Source organism: Dama dama, chromosome 12, assembly GCF_033118175.1.
Source record: "Dama dama isolate Ldn47 chromosome 12, ASM3311817v1, whole genome shotgun sequence".
Classification (NCBI taxonomy): domain Eukaryota; kingdom Metazoa; phylum Chordata; class Mammalia; order Artiodactyla; family Cervidae; genus Dama; species Dama dama.
In genome coordinates, this window is record NC_083692.1 from 36,686,977 (window position 1) to 36,702,035 (window position 15,059).

At 38.8% G+C, this 15,059-nt stretch overlaps 1 protein-coding gene across 1 annotated transcript; it reads right to left on the reverse strand.

The window, feature by feature from the left end:
- Positions 1-12,178: 12,178 nt before the first annotated feature.
- On the reverse strand, positions 12,179-13,467 carry LOC133066205 (ubiquitin-conjugating enzyme E2 D3-like). The gene has a single exon (XM_061157029.1). It carries the CDS (start codon positions 13,127-13,129, stop codon positions 12,773-12,775), a length of 357 nt encoding a protein of 118 aa, XP_061013012.1. The 5' UTR covers positions 13,130-13,467; the 3' UTR covers positions 12,179-12,772.
- Positions 13,468-15,059: the final 1,592 nt, after the last annotated feature.

The window sequence follows — 15,059 nt, forward strand, 5'->3', positions numbered from 1 at the left end:
AATGTTCTTCTCTTTAATGTTTTCTCATTAATTCTGGCTCTCCCTTGTAGAACATAGATCAAGCTGTTCCTCTTCAATATGATAGGTCTATTAAATGTTGCCAATCACTTTCAAATACACTTCTCTGGGCACACACAGGGTAAAGGCGTTTTGTCTTCTTCAGGCTAAATATCCTCACTTGCTTAAGGGACTCTTCATTAATTTCCCACACATCTCTTATGGCCTGCTCTACTTCTGCGGATGCTTTCTAGTAGGTCAATTTCCTGATTGAAATACCTCTCAGAACTCCTTCTGGTTCCTGGAAGTGATCTGAAGAGAGGGAAGAGAGCAGGACTAGACATTCACTCAGGGCTTTGTTCCTGTCCATGCAGATGAACCCTGTCACATCCTTGCAGTGAACTAAAACTTCCAGGCTTTTGCAGATGACCTGTGGCATGATCCATCTCCCCATCCACTGCCACCTGGAGTGTTTATATGGTCAAGTGAGAAAAGTGAAGACATCATTAGAACTCTGGATTCCTGAGTTAGAGCGTGTGTGCTGTGCTCAATCATGTCTAACCGTTTGTGACCCCATGGACTGCAGCACACCAGGCCTCCCTGTCCATCATCAACTCCTGGAATTTACCCAAACTCATGTCCATTGAGTCAGTGATGCCATCCAACCATCTCATCCTCTGTCGTCCCCTTCTCTTCCTGCCCTCAATCTTTCCCAGCATCAGGGTCTTTTCAAATGAGTCAGCTCTTTGCATCAGGTGGCCAAAGTATTGGAGCTTCAGCTTCAACATCAGTCCTCCCAATGAACACTCAGGACTGATCTCCTTTAGGATGGACTTGTTGGATCTCCTTGCAGTCCAAGGGACTCTCAAGAGTCTTCTCCAACACCACAGTTCAAAAACATCAATCCTTCGGCGCTCAGCTTTCTTTAAAGTTCAGCTCTCATATCCATACATGACTACTGGAAAAACCATAGCCTTGACTAGACAGACCTTTGTTGGCAAAGTAATGTCTCTGCTTTTTAATATGCTGTCTAGGTTGGTCATAACTTTCCTTCCAAGGAGTAAGCATCTTCTAATTTAGTGGCTGCAGTCACCATCTGCAGTGATTTTGGAGCCCCCCCAAAATAAAGTCAGTTACTGTTTCCACTGTTTCCCCATCTATTTGCCATGAAGTGATGGGACCAGATGCCATGATCTTAGTTTTCTGAATTTTGAGCTTTAAGCCAAGTTTTTCAGTCTTCTCATTCACTTTCATCAACAGGCTCTTTAGTTTTTTTTTCACTTTCTGCCATAAAGGTGGTGTCATCTGCGTATCTGAGGTTATTGATATTTCTCCCAGCAAACTTGATTCCAGCTTGTGCTTCATCCAGCCCAGCATTTCTCGTGTACTTTGCATATAAGTTAAATAATCAGGGTGACAATATGCAGCCTTGACGTACTCCTTTTCCTATTTGGAACCAGTTTGTTTTTCCATGTCCAGTTCTAACTGTTGCTTCCTGACCTGCATACAGGTTTCTCAAGAGGCAGGTCAGGTGGTCTGGTATTCTCATCTCTTTCAGAATTTTCCACAGTTTATTGTGATCCACACAGTCAAAGGCTTTGGCATAGCCAATAAAGCAGAAATAGACATTTTTCTGGAACTCTCTTGCTTTTTTGATGGTCCAGTGGATGTTGGCAATTTGATCTCTGGTTCCTCTGCCTTTTCTAAAACCAGCTTGACCATCTGGAAGTTCACAGTTCATGTATTGCTGAAGCCTGGCTTGGAGAATTTTGAGCATTGCTTTGCTAGTGTGTGAGATGAGTGCAATTGTGTGGTAGTTTGAGCATTCTTTGGCATTGCCCTTCCTAGGGAATGGAATAAAAACTAACCTTTTCCAGTCCTGTGGCCACTGCTGAGTTTTCCAAATTTGCTGGCGTATTGAGTGCAGCACTTTCACAACCTCATCTTTTAGGATTTGAAATAGCTCAACTGGTATTCCATCACCTCCACTAGCTTTGTTCATAGAGATGCTTCCTAAGGCCCACTTGACTTCACATTCCAGGATGTCTGGCTCTAGGTGAGTGATCACACCATCGTGATTATCTGGGTCTTGCAGATCTTTTTTGTGCAGTTCTGTGTATTCTTGCCACCTCTTCTTAATATCTTCTGCTTCTGTTAGGTCCATACTATTTCTGTCCTTTCTTGAGCTCACCTCCTGAGTTAGAGGTTGTTAAAAAAAAAAAAAAAAAAAAAACAGTTCCTGAGAAAAGTCAGATGTGGAGAAGTTTGCTGATGTTTTTGCAACCATTTTATGCATTCGCTAAAGTCTTATTCTTCAGTGCAGTTCTCTGTGAGTGGGGATGACGCCCGAGTGACTCCCACTGTATCCCTGCTACTGGGACAGTGCCCAGCGTGTAATGGACACTTGGTGAGCATTTGTGTGTGAGTGGTTGAAATCATGGTCTGTTTCATGTATAGATCACAGGAATGCTGTAGCCTGGCAGTGTATAACTCACAGTAGGGAAAAAGAGAATCCATTTATACGATGTGGCATGCTAGGTGTGTGTGAATTCTAAAGCAGAGGTGTTTGGCTACAGCAATTACTTTCTCTTCCTTTTTTAAAAAAATGAAGTGTAGTTGATTTACACAGCTTTCCTTCTGGCTCATTTACAGTGTTGTGTTAGTTTCTGGTATATAGCAAAGTGACTGAGTTATATATATATATAAACATATTCTTTTCCTTTATGGCTTATCATAGGGTATTGAATATAGTTCCTTGTGCTATACAGTAGGGTCTTATTGTTTGTCTATTTTATATATGGTGGTTTGTATCCACTAATTCCAAATGCCTAATTTGTCCCTCACCACTTTCTCCTTTGGTAACCATATGCTTGTTTTCTGTGTCTATGAGTCTGTTTCTGTTTTGTAAGTAAATTTGTTTGTATCATTTTTTTAGATTCCGCTTATAAGTGACATCATGATATTTGTCTTTCTCTTTCTCTGTCTGAATTACTTCAGTTCAGTTCAGTTCAGTTCCTCAGTCATGACTAACTCTTTGTGGCCCCATGGACTGCTGCAAATCAGGCTTCCCTGTCTCATCTCTTGGTCCATCCATATTGCTGCAAATGGCATTATTTCATTCTTTTTAATGGCTGAGTAATTTTCCATTGTGTGTGTGTATGTGTGTATACTTACAACTGCTTTATTCAGTCATCTGTCTATTTGCATTTAGGATGCTTTCATATCTTGGTTATTGTAAATAGTGCTGCTATGAACATTGGAGAACATGTATTTTTTCAAACTATAGTCTTCTTTGGATATATGCCCAGGAATGGGATTGCTGGCCCATATGGCAACCCTATTTTTAGTTTCTTAAGGAACCTTCATACTGTTCTCCATAGTGGCTGCACCAATTCACGTTCTCACCAATAATGTAGGAGAGTTCCCTTTTCTCAACACCCTCTCCAGCAGTTGTTATTTGTAGACTATTTAATGATGGCCATTCTGACTGGTAAGATGATACTTCATTGTAGTTTTGAGTTGCATTTCTCAAATAATTAGTGATGTTGAGTATCTTCTCATGTGCCTACTGGCCATCTTTGGAGAAATGACTATTTAGGTCTTTTGCCCATATTTTGATTGAGTGTTTGTTTTTTGGTTATTAAGTTGTATGAGCTGTTTGTATATTTTTGAAACTAAGCCCTTGTCAGTTCCATTGTTTACCAATATTTTCTGCTAGTCTGTAGGTTATCTTTTCATTTTGTTTGTGGTTTCCTTTGCCATGCAAAAACTTACAAGTTTGATTGGATCCCATTTGTTTATTTTTGCTTTATTTCTATTTCATTGATAGATCTAAGAAAACATTGGTACAATTTATGTCAGAGAATGTTCTGCTTATGTTCTGTTTTAGGAGTTTTATGGTGTCCTGTCTTATACTTAAGGGTTTAAGCCATTTTGAGTTTATTTTTGTGTATGGAATGGAGGTGTGTTCTAACGTCATTGATTTACATATGGCTGTCCAGTTTTCCCAACATCCCTTGCTGAAGAGATTGTCTTTTCTCCATGTGTATTATTGCCTCCTTTGTCAAAGGTTAATTGACTGTAGGTATGTGGTTTATTTCTAGGTTCTTTATTCTGTCCACTGATCCATATGTCTGGTTTTTGGTTTTGTTTTTTTTCTCACCAGCACCACACTATTTTGATTACTGTAGCTTTGTAGTATTGTCTGGGAAGGTTATGCCTCCAGCTTTTCTCTTTTTCCTTCAGGATTGCTTTGGCAATTCTGGGTCTTTTGTGGCTCCATATGAATTTTAGAATTCTTAGTTCTGTTTCTGTGAAAAATGTCATGGGTAATTTGATAGGGATTACATTAAATCTACAGATTGCTTTGGGAAGTATGGCCACCTTAAAAATATTAATCCTTCTAGTCCGAGAGCATGGGATATTTTTCCCTTTCTTTGAATCATCTTCAATTTCTTTTTATCAATGTTTTATAGTTATCAGCATGTAAGTCTTTCACCTCCAGGTTTATTCCTAAATGTTTTAATTTTTTGAATATGATTTTAAAAGGGATGGTCTTTTAACTTTCTCTTTCTGATATATCATTGTTAGTGTAAACAAATGCAACCAGTTTCTGTATGTTAATCTCATATCCTACAGCACTGATTTTCATATGATGCACTGAGGATAGATTCTCAGGGACCGGGGAAGGTTGAGTGAACTGAGTCTCAGGCTCTCATCCCACAATGGACCAAAAACAACTCTACTTTTTCTGTTTTGTATACTGAGCTTTAGTACAAGTTTTCTGTTGAATCTATGGCTCTTTGGTTAACAAATCATGTTACCAAGCTTTGATGTTGAATCAAGAAGAGATTAAGATTTAGCTTAAAATTACTGTGAAAAATCACAGTGCTCATCCCTGTCTCAGCTGACCATCTAGGTATCTGGCTGCTGCCTATACACTTCTAAGCTAGGGAGTTCAATGTTTTACTGACTGTCTGCTGTCCTGGTCCTTTAGTGGAGGGAACCACAACTGGGACAAAAGGTAGAGCATTTTATCTACTGGAGATAAAGTATAAAGCTTCAGATAAAGCTCCTTACTCCTGCTCCCATGCAGATTTTCTCAGACTCCTCCCCAACCTTACTCTGCTTGGCCTGCTTTACTAGCTTCCTTGTTTTTATCTTTGTCCTTCTCAAACTCATTTCCTCACTTACCTGCATCAAGAATGTAAAATCACTTTAAGATGGTGTAATGACTGCAAACCCATCACCTTAACCAGGTGAAAAACATGGGGGAAAATAAAATAGGAGAACACATTGACACAAGAATGCTTCTGTGAGACTTTGCAGATAAAGTGGATGAAGGAAAAGCACCCATCTCCTTCCTCCCCAGCATGAAGAGAAGACACAGGTACAGCTCTTGAGAGCCGAGCCAAAGAGCGTCTGTTATAAATGCCATTTTACTCCATAACCATCAGAGACTGTTTCTTCTCTTTCTTTCTTTCTTTCTTTCTTTTTTTTTTTTTTATTAGTTGGAGGCTAATTACTTCACAACATTTCAGTGGGTTTTGTCATACATTGACGTGAATCAGCCATAGAGTTACACGTATTCCCCATCCCGATCCCCCCTCCCACCTCCCTCTCCACCCGATTCCTCTGGGTCTTCCCAGTGCACCAGGCCCGAGCACTTGTCTCATGCAATCCACCTGGGCTGGTGATCTGTTTCACCATAGATAATATACATGCTGTTCTTTCGAAACATCCCACCCTCACCTTCTCCCACAGAGTTCAAAAGTCTGTTCTGTACTTCTGTGTCTCTTTTTCTGTTTTGCATTTAGGGTTATCATTACCATCTTTCTAAATTCCATATATATGTGTTAGTATGCTGTAATGTTCTTTATCTTTCTGGCTTACTTCACTCTGTATAATGGGCTCCAGTTTCTTCCATCTCATTAGAACTGATTCAAATGAATTCTTTTTAACGGCTGAGTAATATTCCATGGTGTATATGTACCACAGCTTCCTTATTCATTCGTCTGCTGATGGGCATCTAGGTTGCTTCCATGTCCTGGCTATTATAAACAGTGCTGCGATGAACATTGGGGTGCATGTGTCTCTTTCAGATCTGGTTTCCTCAGTGTGTATGCCCAGAAGTGGTATTGCTGGGTCATATGGCAGTTCTGGAGAGGGTGTGGAGAAAAGGGAACCCTCTTACACTGTTGGTGGGAATGCAAACTAGTACAGCCACTATGGAAAACAGTATGGAGATTTCTTAAAAAACTGGAAATAGAGGCTGTTTCTTTTTAACACAAATCCTGGCTGGAGAAGAGAGAGAATGAGAGGGGCCAGGCTCTCCTGGTATCTCAGTGGGCAGATTAGCCTGAAATCCAGTGCCTCTGTAAGGAAGAGAGAGAGAGAGAGGAAAAAAAACAGCATCTTTCACAGGTACCGGAATCCCTTTATTTAGGGAAAGTCTTTAATTCCTAACTTTCAGACCTCCCCAAAGAAACACAAGCTTTAAAGAAGACATTTTTAAAGCTACAAATTCATGGTTTGAGTTTTTCCCCATAGCAGCAAGTCTGACACACTGTTTTGCTCCAAGTCAAAGCTACATCTACTCAAATGAAATTGTACTTGAGCCCATCTCAGGCCCAAATGACCCAAACCTACAAAACATGAGCTTCAAATGGCACCAGGGTAAATACTGAATGTTTTCATAGTCTGTGTCCAAAATAAACATTTGAAAAATCCCAGAGGTTTTAGTTTCCTGAAGTAAAGAAAAATCATATTTCCATCTGTCATTGGAAAGTATCACACAAAATCCCACGTTTTTATCTTCCCAAATATTTTTACAATTACTGAATACTTAAAGGACTATTTTCGTTTGTTTTCATGTTGGTGAGCTGTTCACACAGAAAGCAATTACGTCAGAAGTCCTAAGGTATTAACACAGATCACATAAAGCTGCAGCAGAGGCTTCCTTACTTTTCTCTCCTGGTTTTGGGTGAAGTAAGAGTCTGATATAATTGCCCATGTGGTCAGTAAATGTGCCAAAGCCCAATCTTTTGTCTTCACTATTGAGAATGTTTTATAAACACATGGTGATCAGCATATGCTGACTTTGAGAAATATTAACTGCAAAATTGGCAGCAAGCTCCAGCATTTGAAAAAATCCATATGTTCATTAAACTGTTTTATTTGTGTGTATGTCTGTATTTGAAAACAATTTCTGTATCTTTTCTTCTCAAGATGTTTGGGCTCATTTAGAATTTTAATTGAGAGAAAGTAAACCAACTGCTGAAATTCATGATCATAAGTTGTGATTTTAGAACATTTCCTGAGGTTTGCAAGAGCGATAATCATTGAAATTTAAAACTTTTTCATAGATCAGCTTTGCTCAATTTGTAAAACACACAAACACTGTAATAGAGCATTGTCTTTTAATGACTAGAATGGTACATATATTTTAGTAAATATAACCCAGACAGTCTTTCAGGATTTGGCCCTATGAAGTCAAAGAACTGGAAAAGACCTGGAGAGGCTAACTAGTCCCAGTGTTTCACTTCAGATCCCTTAGGACCACCCTCAGAGAAGTAAAAATAGAAGTATTCTATTGATAAAGCTCTCCCCTGGAGAAACTCCTCCTTGACAACAATTTGTTTTACATTTAGTAACCCTTATTGTAGGCTCCTCGAGAGATAGAGAAGTAGGTAGGTATTGATAGGGAGATAGATAGGGAGCTAGGTAGGAGATTGAGAGTTTTTTTTTTTTTTCCCAGATTTCTTCCTTCTGATTAGCTAATTTCAAAAAGCCTTTAGAGTGTGGTGCTGCCACTTCTATTTTATGGATGAAGACGCTGAGACACGAGAGTTAAGTGGCTGCTGCAAGCCTCATTAGAGACATGAGTCACAGCTGGGAGTGAGAACAGAGCCACAGCCTTCATTCCTGAGCTGTTCCCTCAACTCTCCATTTTTTTTTTTTTTTAAATACATCAAAAAACAAAAGCAACCACATTTGAGTGACCAAACAATGGTAATCAGACTGTGGACGAGCCAATGGCTACTGCAGGAAGGTTTCAGCCACCTCCAGAGCAATGTCTGTCTGTGCTTCTGCAGATACCAAACTTTCATTCTGCTCATGTCTTCATTTCACCAAAGGAAAGATAAAGGGCAGTTATTGAGAAAAACGATACAATTTGCATTGCTTTAACTCCAAATATGAACAAGTGAAAATTCAGCTACTCCCCAAAAGCAGATTATTTGTTGATTTGCAACAAGCAGTGTACTTGAAGCTGGCTGGCTCTATTACTATTGTTCTCCTATTGGTTCCATTGGACAGCTTTAATTAATACCAGAAACAGCACAGGAAACATCCTTTAATTATTCCTCTTAGGTTTAGAGAAAATGTAGCTTACTAAAAACAAAGTAAACTGCAAGCCTTTGAACTGGAGCGTTATCTTTGTCCTTTGGCTTGCTAGGGTTCTGTGTTATCAGACATGATAATTTGTTTTCAATGATACCCTTGATGAAATTAATTGAGTTTTAGACTAGCATACATTTCCTCTTGCTGATACTTTCACTCTTGGCAAGGTCTTATCTGGGCAGTTAGTCCTGTTCTCGTCTGGTTCTGACTGCTGAGATTCAATAGCTCAGGATTGTTGTCGTTTTAAACAAAGATATTTACTTTTGTTCTTAATGTAATATTCAGTTCACTTCCCCTTTTTATCTTCCCATAACGCACAGACCCACTCCCTTATTTTGATGGAGATGACAGTTTTGGACTTCAATGCTGTTTCCAGGCCTTTCCAAATATATCATCAGAAGTGGGAAAGCCATTTCGGACACTCCTATCTGAACCCTTGACTTGAATTCAATTGATATCTAACTTCTAGGTCCTAAACATTCCTCTTTCTTTCCAACTGTGTTAATCTCTTTTTCCAAATACCAAAATCATATATGCTCATTGGAAAGGAACTTAAAAATGAAAATAAGATCTTCCCCATCTGCACCCTGATATCACCCAGTTTCAGAATATGCTGTGCATCAGATATCTCTTGTGAAATTTTTTGCACATATAAGCATGCATGCAGGCATGCTAATTCACTTTAGTCATGTCCAACTCTTTGCGACCCTATGGATGGTAGCCCACCAGGTTTCTCTGTCCATGAGATTCTCCAGGCAAGAATACTAGCATGGGTTGCCATACCCTCCTCCAGGGAATCTTCCTGACTGAGCGATCAAACCCAGATCTCTTACGTCTCCTGCATTGGCAGGTGGGTTCTTTACCGCTAGCGCCACCTGGGAAGCCCATATATAAACATATTGCCATATATAAAAAAGAAAGATGATAGATTTTGTCTATCATCATACTATAATTCACTGTATTTATTGTTCTGCAGTTCGCTTTTTCACATGTTAGGTTGTCTTGGACATCCTCCTAAATGTGTGTATTATTTAATTAGTGCTTTATTGATAAAGATTAAGTCCTTCCCAGTATTTTTGCTGTTATAAAACAATATGAGTATATTTGGAGTGATGAGTAGCATATTTTTCTGAGAACATTTTCTGAGAATATTTCAAAATAGTGTGTTTATTGAATAATTCATTTTTTCCATGATGATTTGAAAGGGAATGTCTACCATTTAATAGATGATAGACATATATTTCTCCAAAAAACCTACTGGTTGAACTATCAACTGTTGTTTACTGTTAAGGTACGGCTTACACATGAGCTACTGTAATTAATATAATAACTTGTGGTGTTGTGGGAATCTGTTATTTTTAGTGTCCAGCACCTTGGAACAATATTTTGACAGTTTGCTATTTCCCACATTCTGTGTCCTACATGCCCAAGGTAGAGCTCTTGTATTTCCCAGATTCCTTTTCAGATGGAGAGCAGACATGGAACCTAGATTTCATCAATTAAAAGCAACTCAAGAGTTGCGGTAGAAGGGAGGAGCATGAGGCAGAAGCCTCATGACCAGGAGTTTGGACACCAAGCAGATCTGTTGGCAGAAAATGTTCTCAGAAAAATATGCTACTCATCACTCCACATATACTCATATTGTTTTATAACAGCAAAAGTACTGGGAAGGACTTAATCTCTATCAATAAAGCACTAATTAAATAATACACACATTTAGGAGGATGTCCAAGACAACCTAACATGTGAAAAAGCGAACTGCAGGAACTAGGGGACTGTGATGAGCCATAGGCAGCAGCAACAGTCTTGACTGTGTCATCAGCCCCAAATATTGTGTCTGAAGAAACTGATTTGCTTAAAAGCCTGTAACAAACTCTTCTAGGGTAGTGCCTTTGCAAAGGGAGACAGGCCAGTTTCCCCATGGGCTCACTCCTACCTCATTGCTGTCACCTATATCTAGAGTCAGATATTCAGCAAACCCAGGAGAAGACAGCTTATACACCAAAATATTGGGTTGGCTAAAAAATTCATTCAGGTTTATCCATTATGGAATAAACAAACTTTTTGGCCAACCCAATAGCATAGTTCTTTCAAATGAGTCTTGCCATGTTGATCCATAGAATATGGCTCCTCTCAATTTGGAACCCCAGCTTGAAACCCTTCCAGAGTTTTTCACCATGCTTAGAATGAAGACTCAAAGCCTTGGCAGCCCTATGAATCCTTGTGTGGTTCAGCCTCTGCCTGTCTCTGCAGTCTCAATTTGCACCGCTCTTATCGCTGGTCTCTCAGCTCCAGTTATACTGTCGTTTATACACGCCATTTCCCCCAACCTGCTACACCCCCTCGCCCAGAGCCCCTCCTATCACCTGGTAAATTTCAATCTTATTTCAAATATCAGCAGAATTCTTCCATGTTACTTGCTCCCCCTCCCCAAATCTAGGTCAGGTTTCTGAGTGATAGGTGATTGGACCAAAAGCCCTGCCTTCATGGCATTTGTTTCTATATGCAACTAGACTCTGGCTTTTTGGGGTGATTATTTGACCAATGTTTCCCATAAGAGATTTTAACTTCTATTAGAGAGCAGAAGCCATGTTTGTTGTTGCTCATCAGCATATCTTCAGCATTTGGCATGTTGCCTAGGTACGTAGGAGACACTCAATAAATGTTGGTTGATTGAATGAATAAAGGAGCAAATCTCCAATTATTCTTGAGGATGAAAATAGTGACTACTTCACAGGCACTTGGCAAGGTCTGAGGGTATTGACAGCATATTGAAAAGTGGGCAAAAGAAGAGGAAACTGTGAAGAAGACCATGGTGTCATCAGGGGAAGAACAAGAGAAAGAAGAAAAGAATTGATGCAAGCATTGGAAGAGAAAGTGTCAGGAAGTATATTGTAGGCAATAGTGTAAAAAAATGTGAGTAGCCAAGGGGTTACTTGGAAAGGGATCAATGGATTTATAAGGGAGGTGCAGAAAGAAGATGTATGCTTGCATAGAAATCTATAGCTTTGATGTTAGAATCTCTATGCAGAATATTTACTTGGATTTGAACAAAAAGAAAAGGTCACCCAAATGATATCATTGTGACATTACACAAAACTACCCAAACAGATGGACAGTATTGAATGTGTTTTTACACTAACCTCAAAACCGTTACAGAGTTAGAATAAAGCAGAGATGAGGGCTTCGGTGGGCCAGACATCTGCTCACCATCCTGCTTATCTACAGGTATAGCAAATACATTCTTGATCCATCTTGTAAGCAATTTTATTTTTAGAATTTAAAGTATAGAATGAATGGAAATAGCATGAAGTTTCAGATGTCAGAGTTTTTCACTATGAAATTATAGGTGGATCCAGTGTGCTTGCCTGGAAAATTCCAGGGACAGGGGAGCTTTGACAGGCTGCAGTCTGTGGGGCCACAAAGAGTCAGTCACAACTGAGCATATACACACGCTAATTTGAATGGGAAGAATAAAGTAATGATTATGATTCTGTTACCTAATCTAAAAAGAACACATAAGAATAATATTTTATTTTATTTTTTTTTTTTTTTGGTTTATGCAACTTTATTGAAGAAAAATAAATCAATTACTAGCAGAGCTATTAATTGATCACTCATCCATTGACAACTTGCATCATTTATTCAGTGCTATATTAAACAGTGTATTGGAAGATAGATTAACTAATAGCTCCAAGCCTCCTAACAATTTAAATGAAAATTACAAAATGTTTTGAGACCCTATTTTGGAATACAAAGGGTGTTTGACTTCCAATTTCCATTCTCTGTAGAACAAGAACAGGTCATTCCTTTATTGACATGCATAAAATACATCACATTTTCTGTTCTGCTGATGCTATAAATTCAATACCAATTCTCCAGCCACATCAGTTATGAGCATAAAGTATATCATGTAACCTCAAATCTCTAACAGTGGAAGGCTTAGACAAGAATGGATGCTGCTAGAATAATGCTGCTTCCTTTGATGTGACAACTCAGCATCCATCTCCCTCCCTCTCAGATGATTCTTCAGCATGTTAGAGCAGTGAGGAATGGTTTTAGTCTCATAACCAAGTTAGAGTGAAGACATTGGCCACATAATACACATGCTCCATTATTTTTAAAAATTCTGAATCTTGGGCAACTGTTCTCTTGTAACTACTTTACAGTTTCTAAAAGCAGTTATTGTCCAAAGCTGGAAGAACTTAAGTCTTCTCAGATGAGCATGTGAATGAATGGAGGGAGGTAAACAAAAAATAAAATTAAAAAAGATGAGGTCTGATAGGGGAGCAGCCGGATAAGAAAATCAAAAAAGGAACAGTAATTTAAAGTTTATTCCAGCTATAATGCAGGTTATTCTGACTTTAAGGTAGCATCACATGGCATACTTCTGAGTCCATTCCCGAGATATTCTGCTGTACTTATCTCTGTCTGTTTTATAGATCCGTGCAATCTCTGGCACTAGGGGGTCATCTGGGTTTGGATCACATAGCAGTGAACAAATGGATAAAAGAACTTTAGAAATAGTTAAAGCAGGAGACCACTGTGATCTTAGAATATCGAGACAAATGCTGCCATTACTGTTAATATTTGGATGATAAATTCTTGTTGTAAATGCAACCTTAGGTGGTTTGAAGGGGTAGTCTGTAGGAAAATGAATTGTGAAAAAGAATACACCGCCTTGATATGGGCTGTCATTAGGTCCCATAATTGTGGCTTGCCAATGAAACATATCATCCCCAACTGGACCTGCAGAACATTGTGCTGGAGGGTCACGGGCCAAAGCACCAAGTTCCTTATTAATCCGTTTCCGCGCCACAGTCTGTGCTTTTCGTCTGGCTCCTCACTATCTCGGTGTGTGCTCGAAGGTCCGGCCAAAACTCTTTGATTATCCCGACGGCTGGGAAGGATTGTCTCTTCGTCTCACACCGGCTCTGCCAGACACAGGCGCAGAGGGGCCGGGGCCTCCCTCACGCTGCGGCCTCGGCCTCCTCCCCGCGCGGCAGCTGGTGCCTCCCCGGCCCTACGGGGCTCACGCGCACGACACAGCCACAAGATGTCCGCTCTGACGGAACTCAAGAATAATATTTTAAATGGCTTATGCACTATAATAGAAGTCACGTAACTATCTTACTGTATCCCCACCATAATTCCATGAGATAGAAATTAGCTTTCCCATTTCAAATGTAAGGAAATTTCAAATCACGGAGATGAAGTAAGTAACCACTGATCACAAAGCTTGTTAGAGGAGGGTTTCTGAGAAACAGCAGATCAAAGAGTACGTGTGAGAATAGCCTAGACCAGTAAGAGATGTGTACTCAAGGTCACAGTGAATACAAGTAATAATTTTACTAATAATACTCAAATAAGAATGAATTCTCATTTCACAGCTTCATCAAGGACATTGTTTCCTAATAAATTATAGAATCCATGATAATTATTCAACACTGAAAATTTCAGCATCATTTGTGACTGTTGCCAGCCGTATATATATCTTCAACAAGCTGATGCCAACATTGATCAACTATGAACAAAACCACAAGTTTAATCCTGTCAGCAGATTCACCCATTTCTAAAGCAAAGTATAACTCTGCAGACAATGGATTAACCTAGTCTTCATGTTTGCAACTAAATCTTTAATCTCACATGCTGTTGTCCTGTTGGAAAATAGCAGTGTTTCCTCTCACTAACTTTCGTGCACCAGCAGCCAGCAAGGTGAACGCTACAAGACTTGTTAGTGTCTCAGCTATTATGTGCTCTCCTTTGGCCAATGCAGCATGGTCCCTTAGCCTTTATAATGTCTCAGTGATTTTTTCATTCCTATTTGGAAAAGCTGTAACAGTTAGTTATTTATTTTTTGGGTTTTAATGAGGTTGTAATGTCTATTTTTGAACTATCAAATCTCCTTTCCCCATTTTTTGAACTTAAAATGATGCTGTAACTTAACTGGCAGCATAATACAATCCCAAAAGTGTTCTGTTGCATGACAAAAAATAAATTATTAATGTCTATGAAGACAGCTTTCATCATATTTTGTTTATTATTTACTATCGCATTCAAAGATTCTTCCCATCTATGAGTCAAGAGAACTTTATGTCAGTTTTATCTTTTTCAATATCTTGTGAATAGATGGTACAACCATCTATTTCATATTTATGTTATATAAATATATTTTATATGAAAATGTAAAATTTTATTACACTGAATATAAATTTATTTATCAAATGATATCTTTAATTTAAAAATACTATGAAATTGTAAAATGACTTTTATAAGATACCTAAATTCAAAACAGCTTCACAATCAATTCAGAAGTATTATTACCAACCAAGATAACAAAATTTACTTACTCTTAATATATGCCTACATATGAGGAATACTTGAGGATTTCAAAACAGTGATCTATTGGATGATAATGGAGTTACAAAGTTTATAGCAAGTAAAACCAAAGAAGCATCATAAGAACACAGTAGAAATAAGAAGGAAAAACTGAGTTGTAAGCTCTGAAAATATACTTATTTATACTTCGAAGTAATTAATTTAGAAACCTCTGGAAGACACAAGAATATAAAAGCATACATTCCATTGCTGTCAGAATAGTCACATCATCAAACCATGTAGCCTCTGATAAGGACCTGGGTTCAATCCCCAGTCAGGGAACT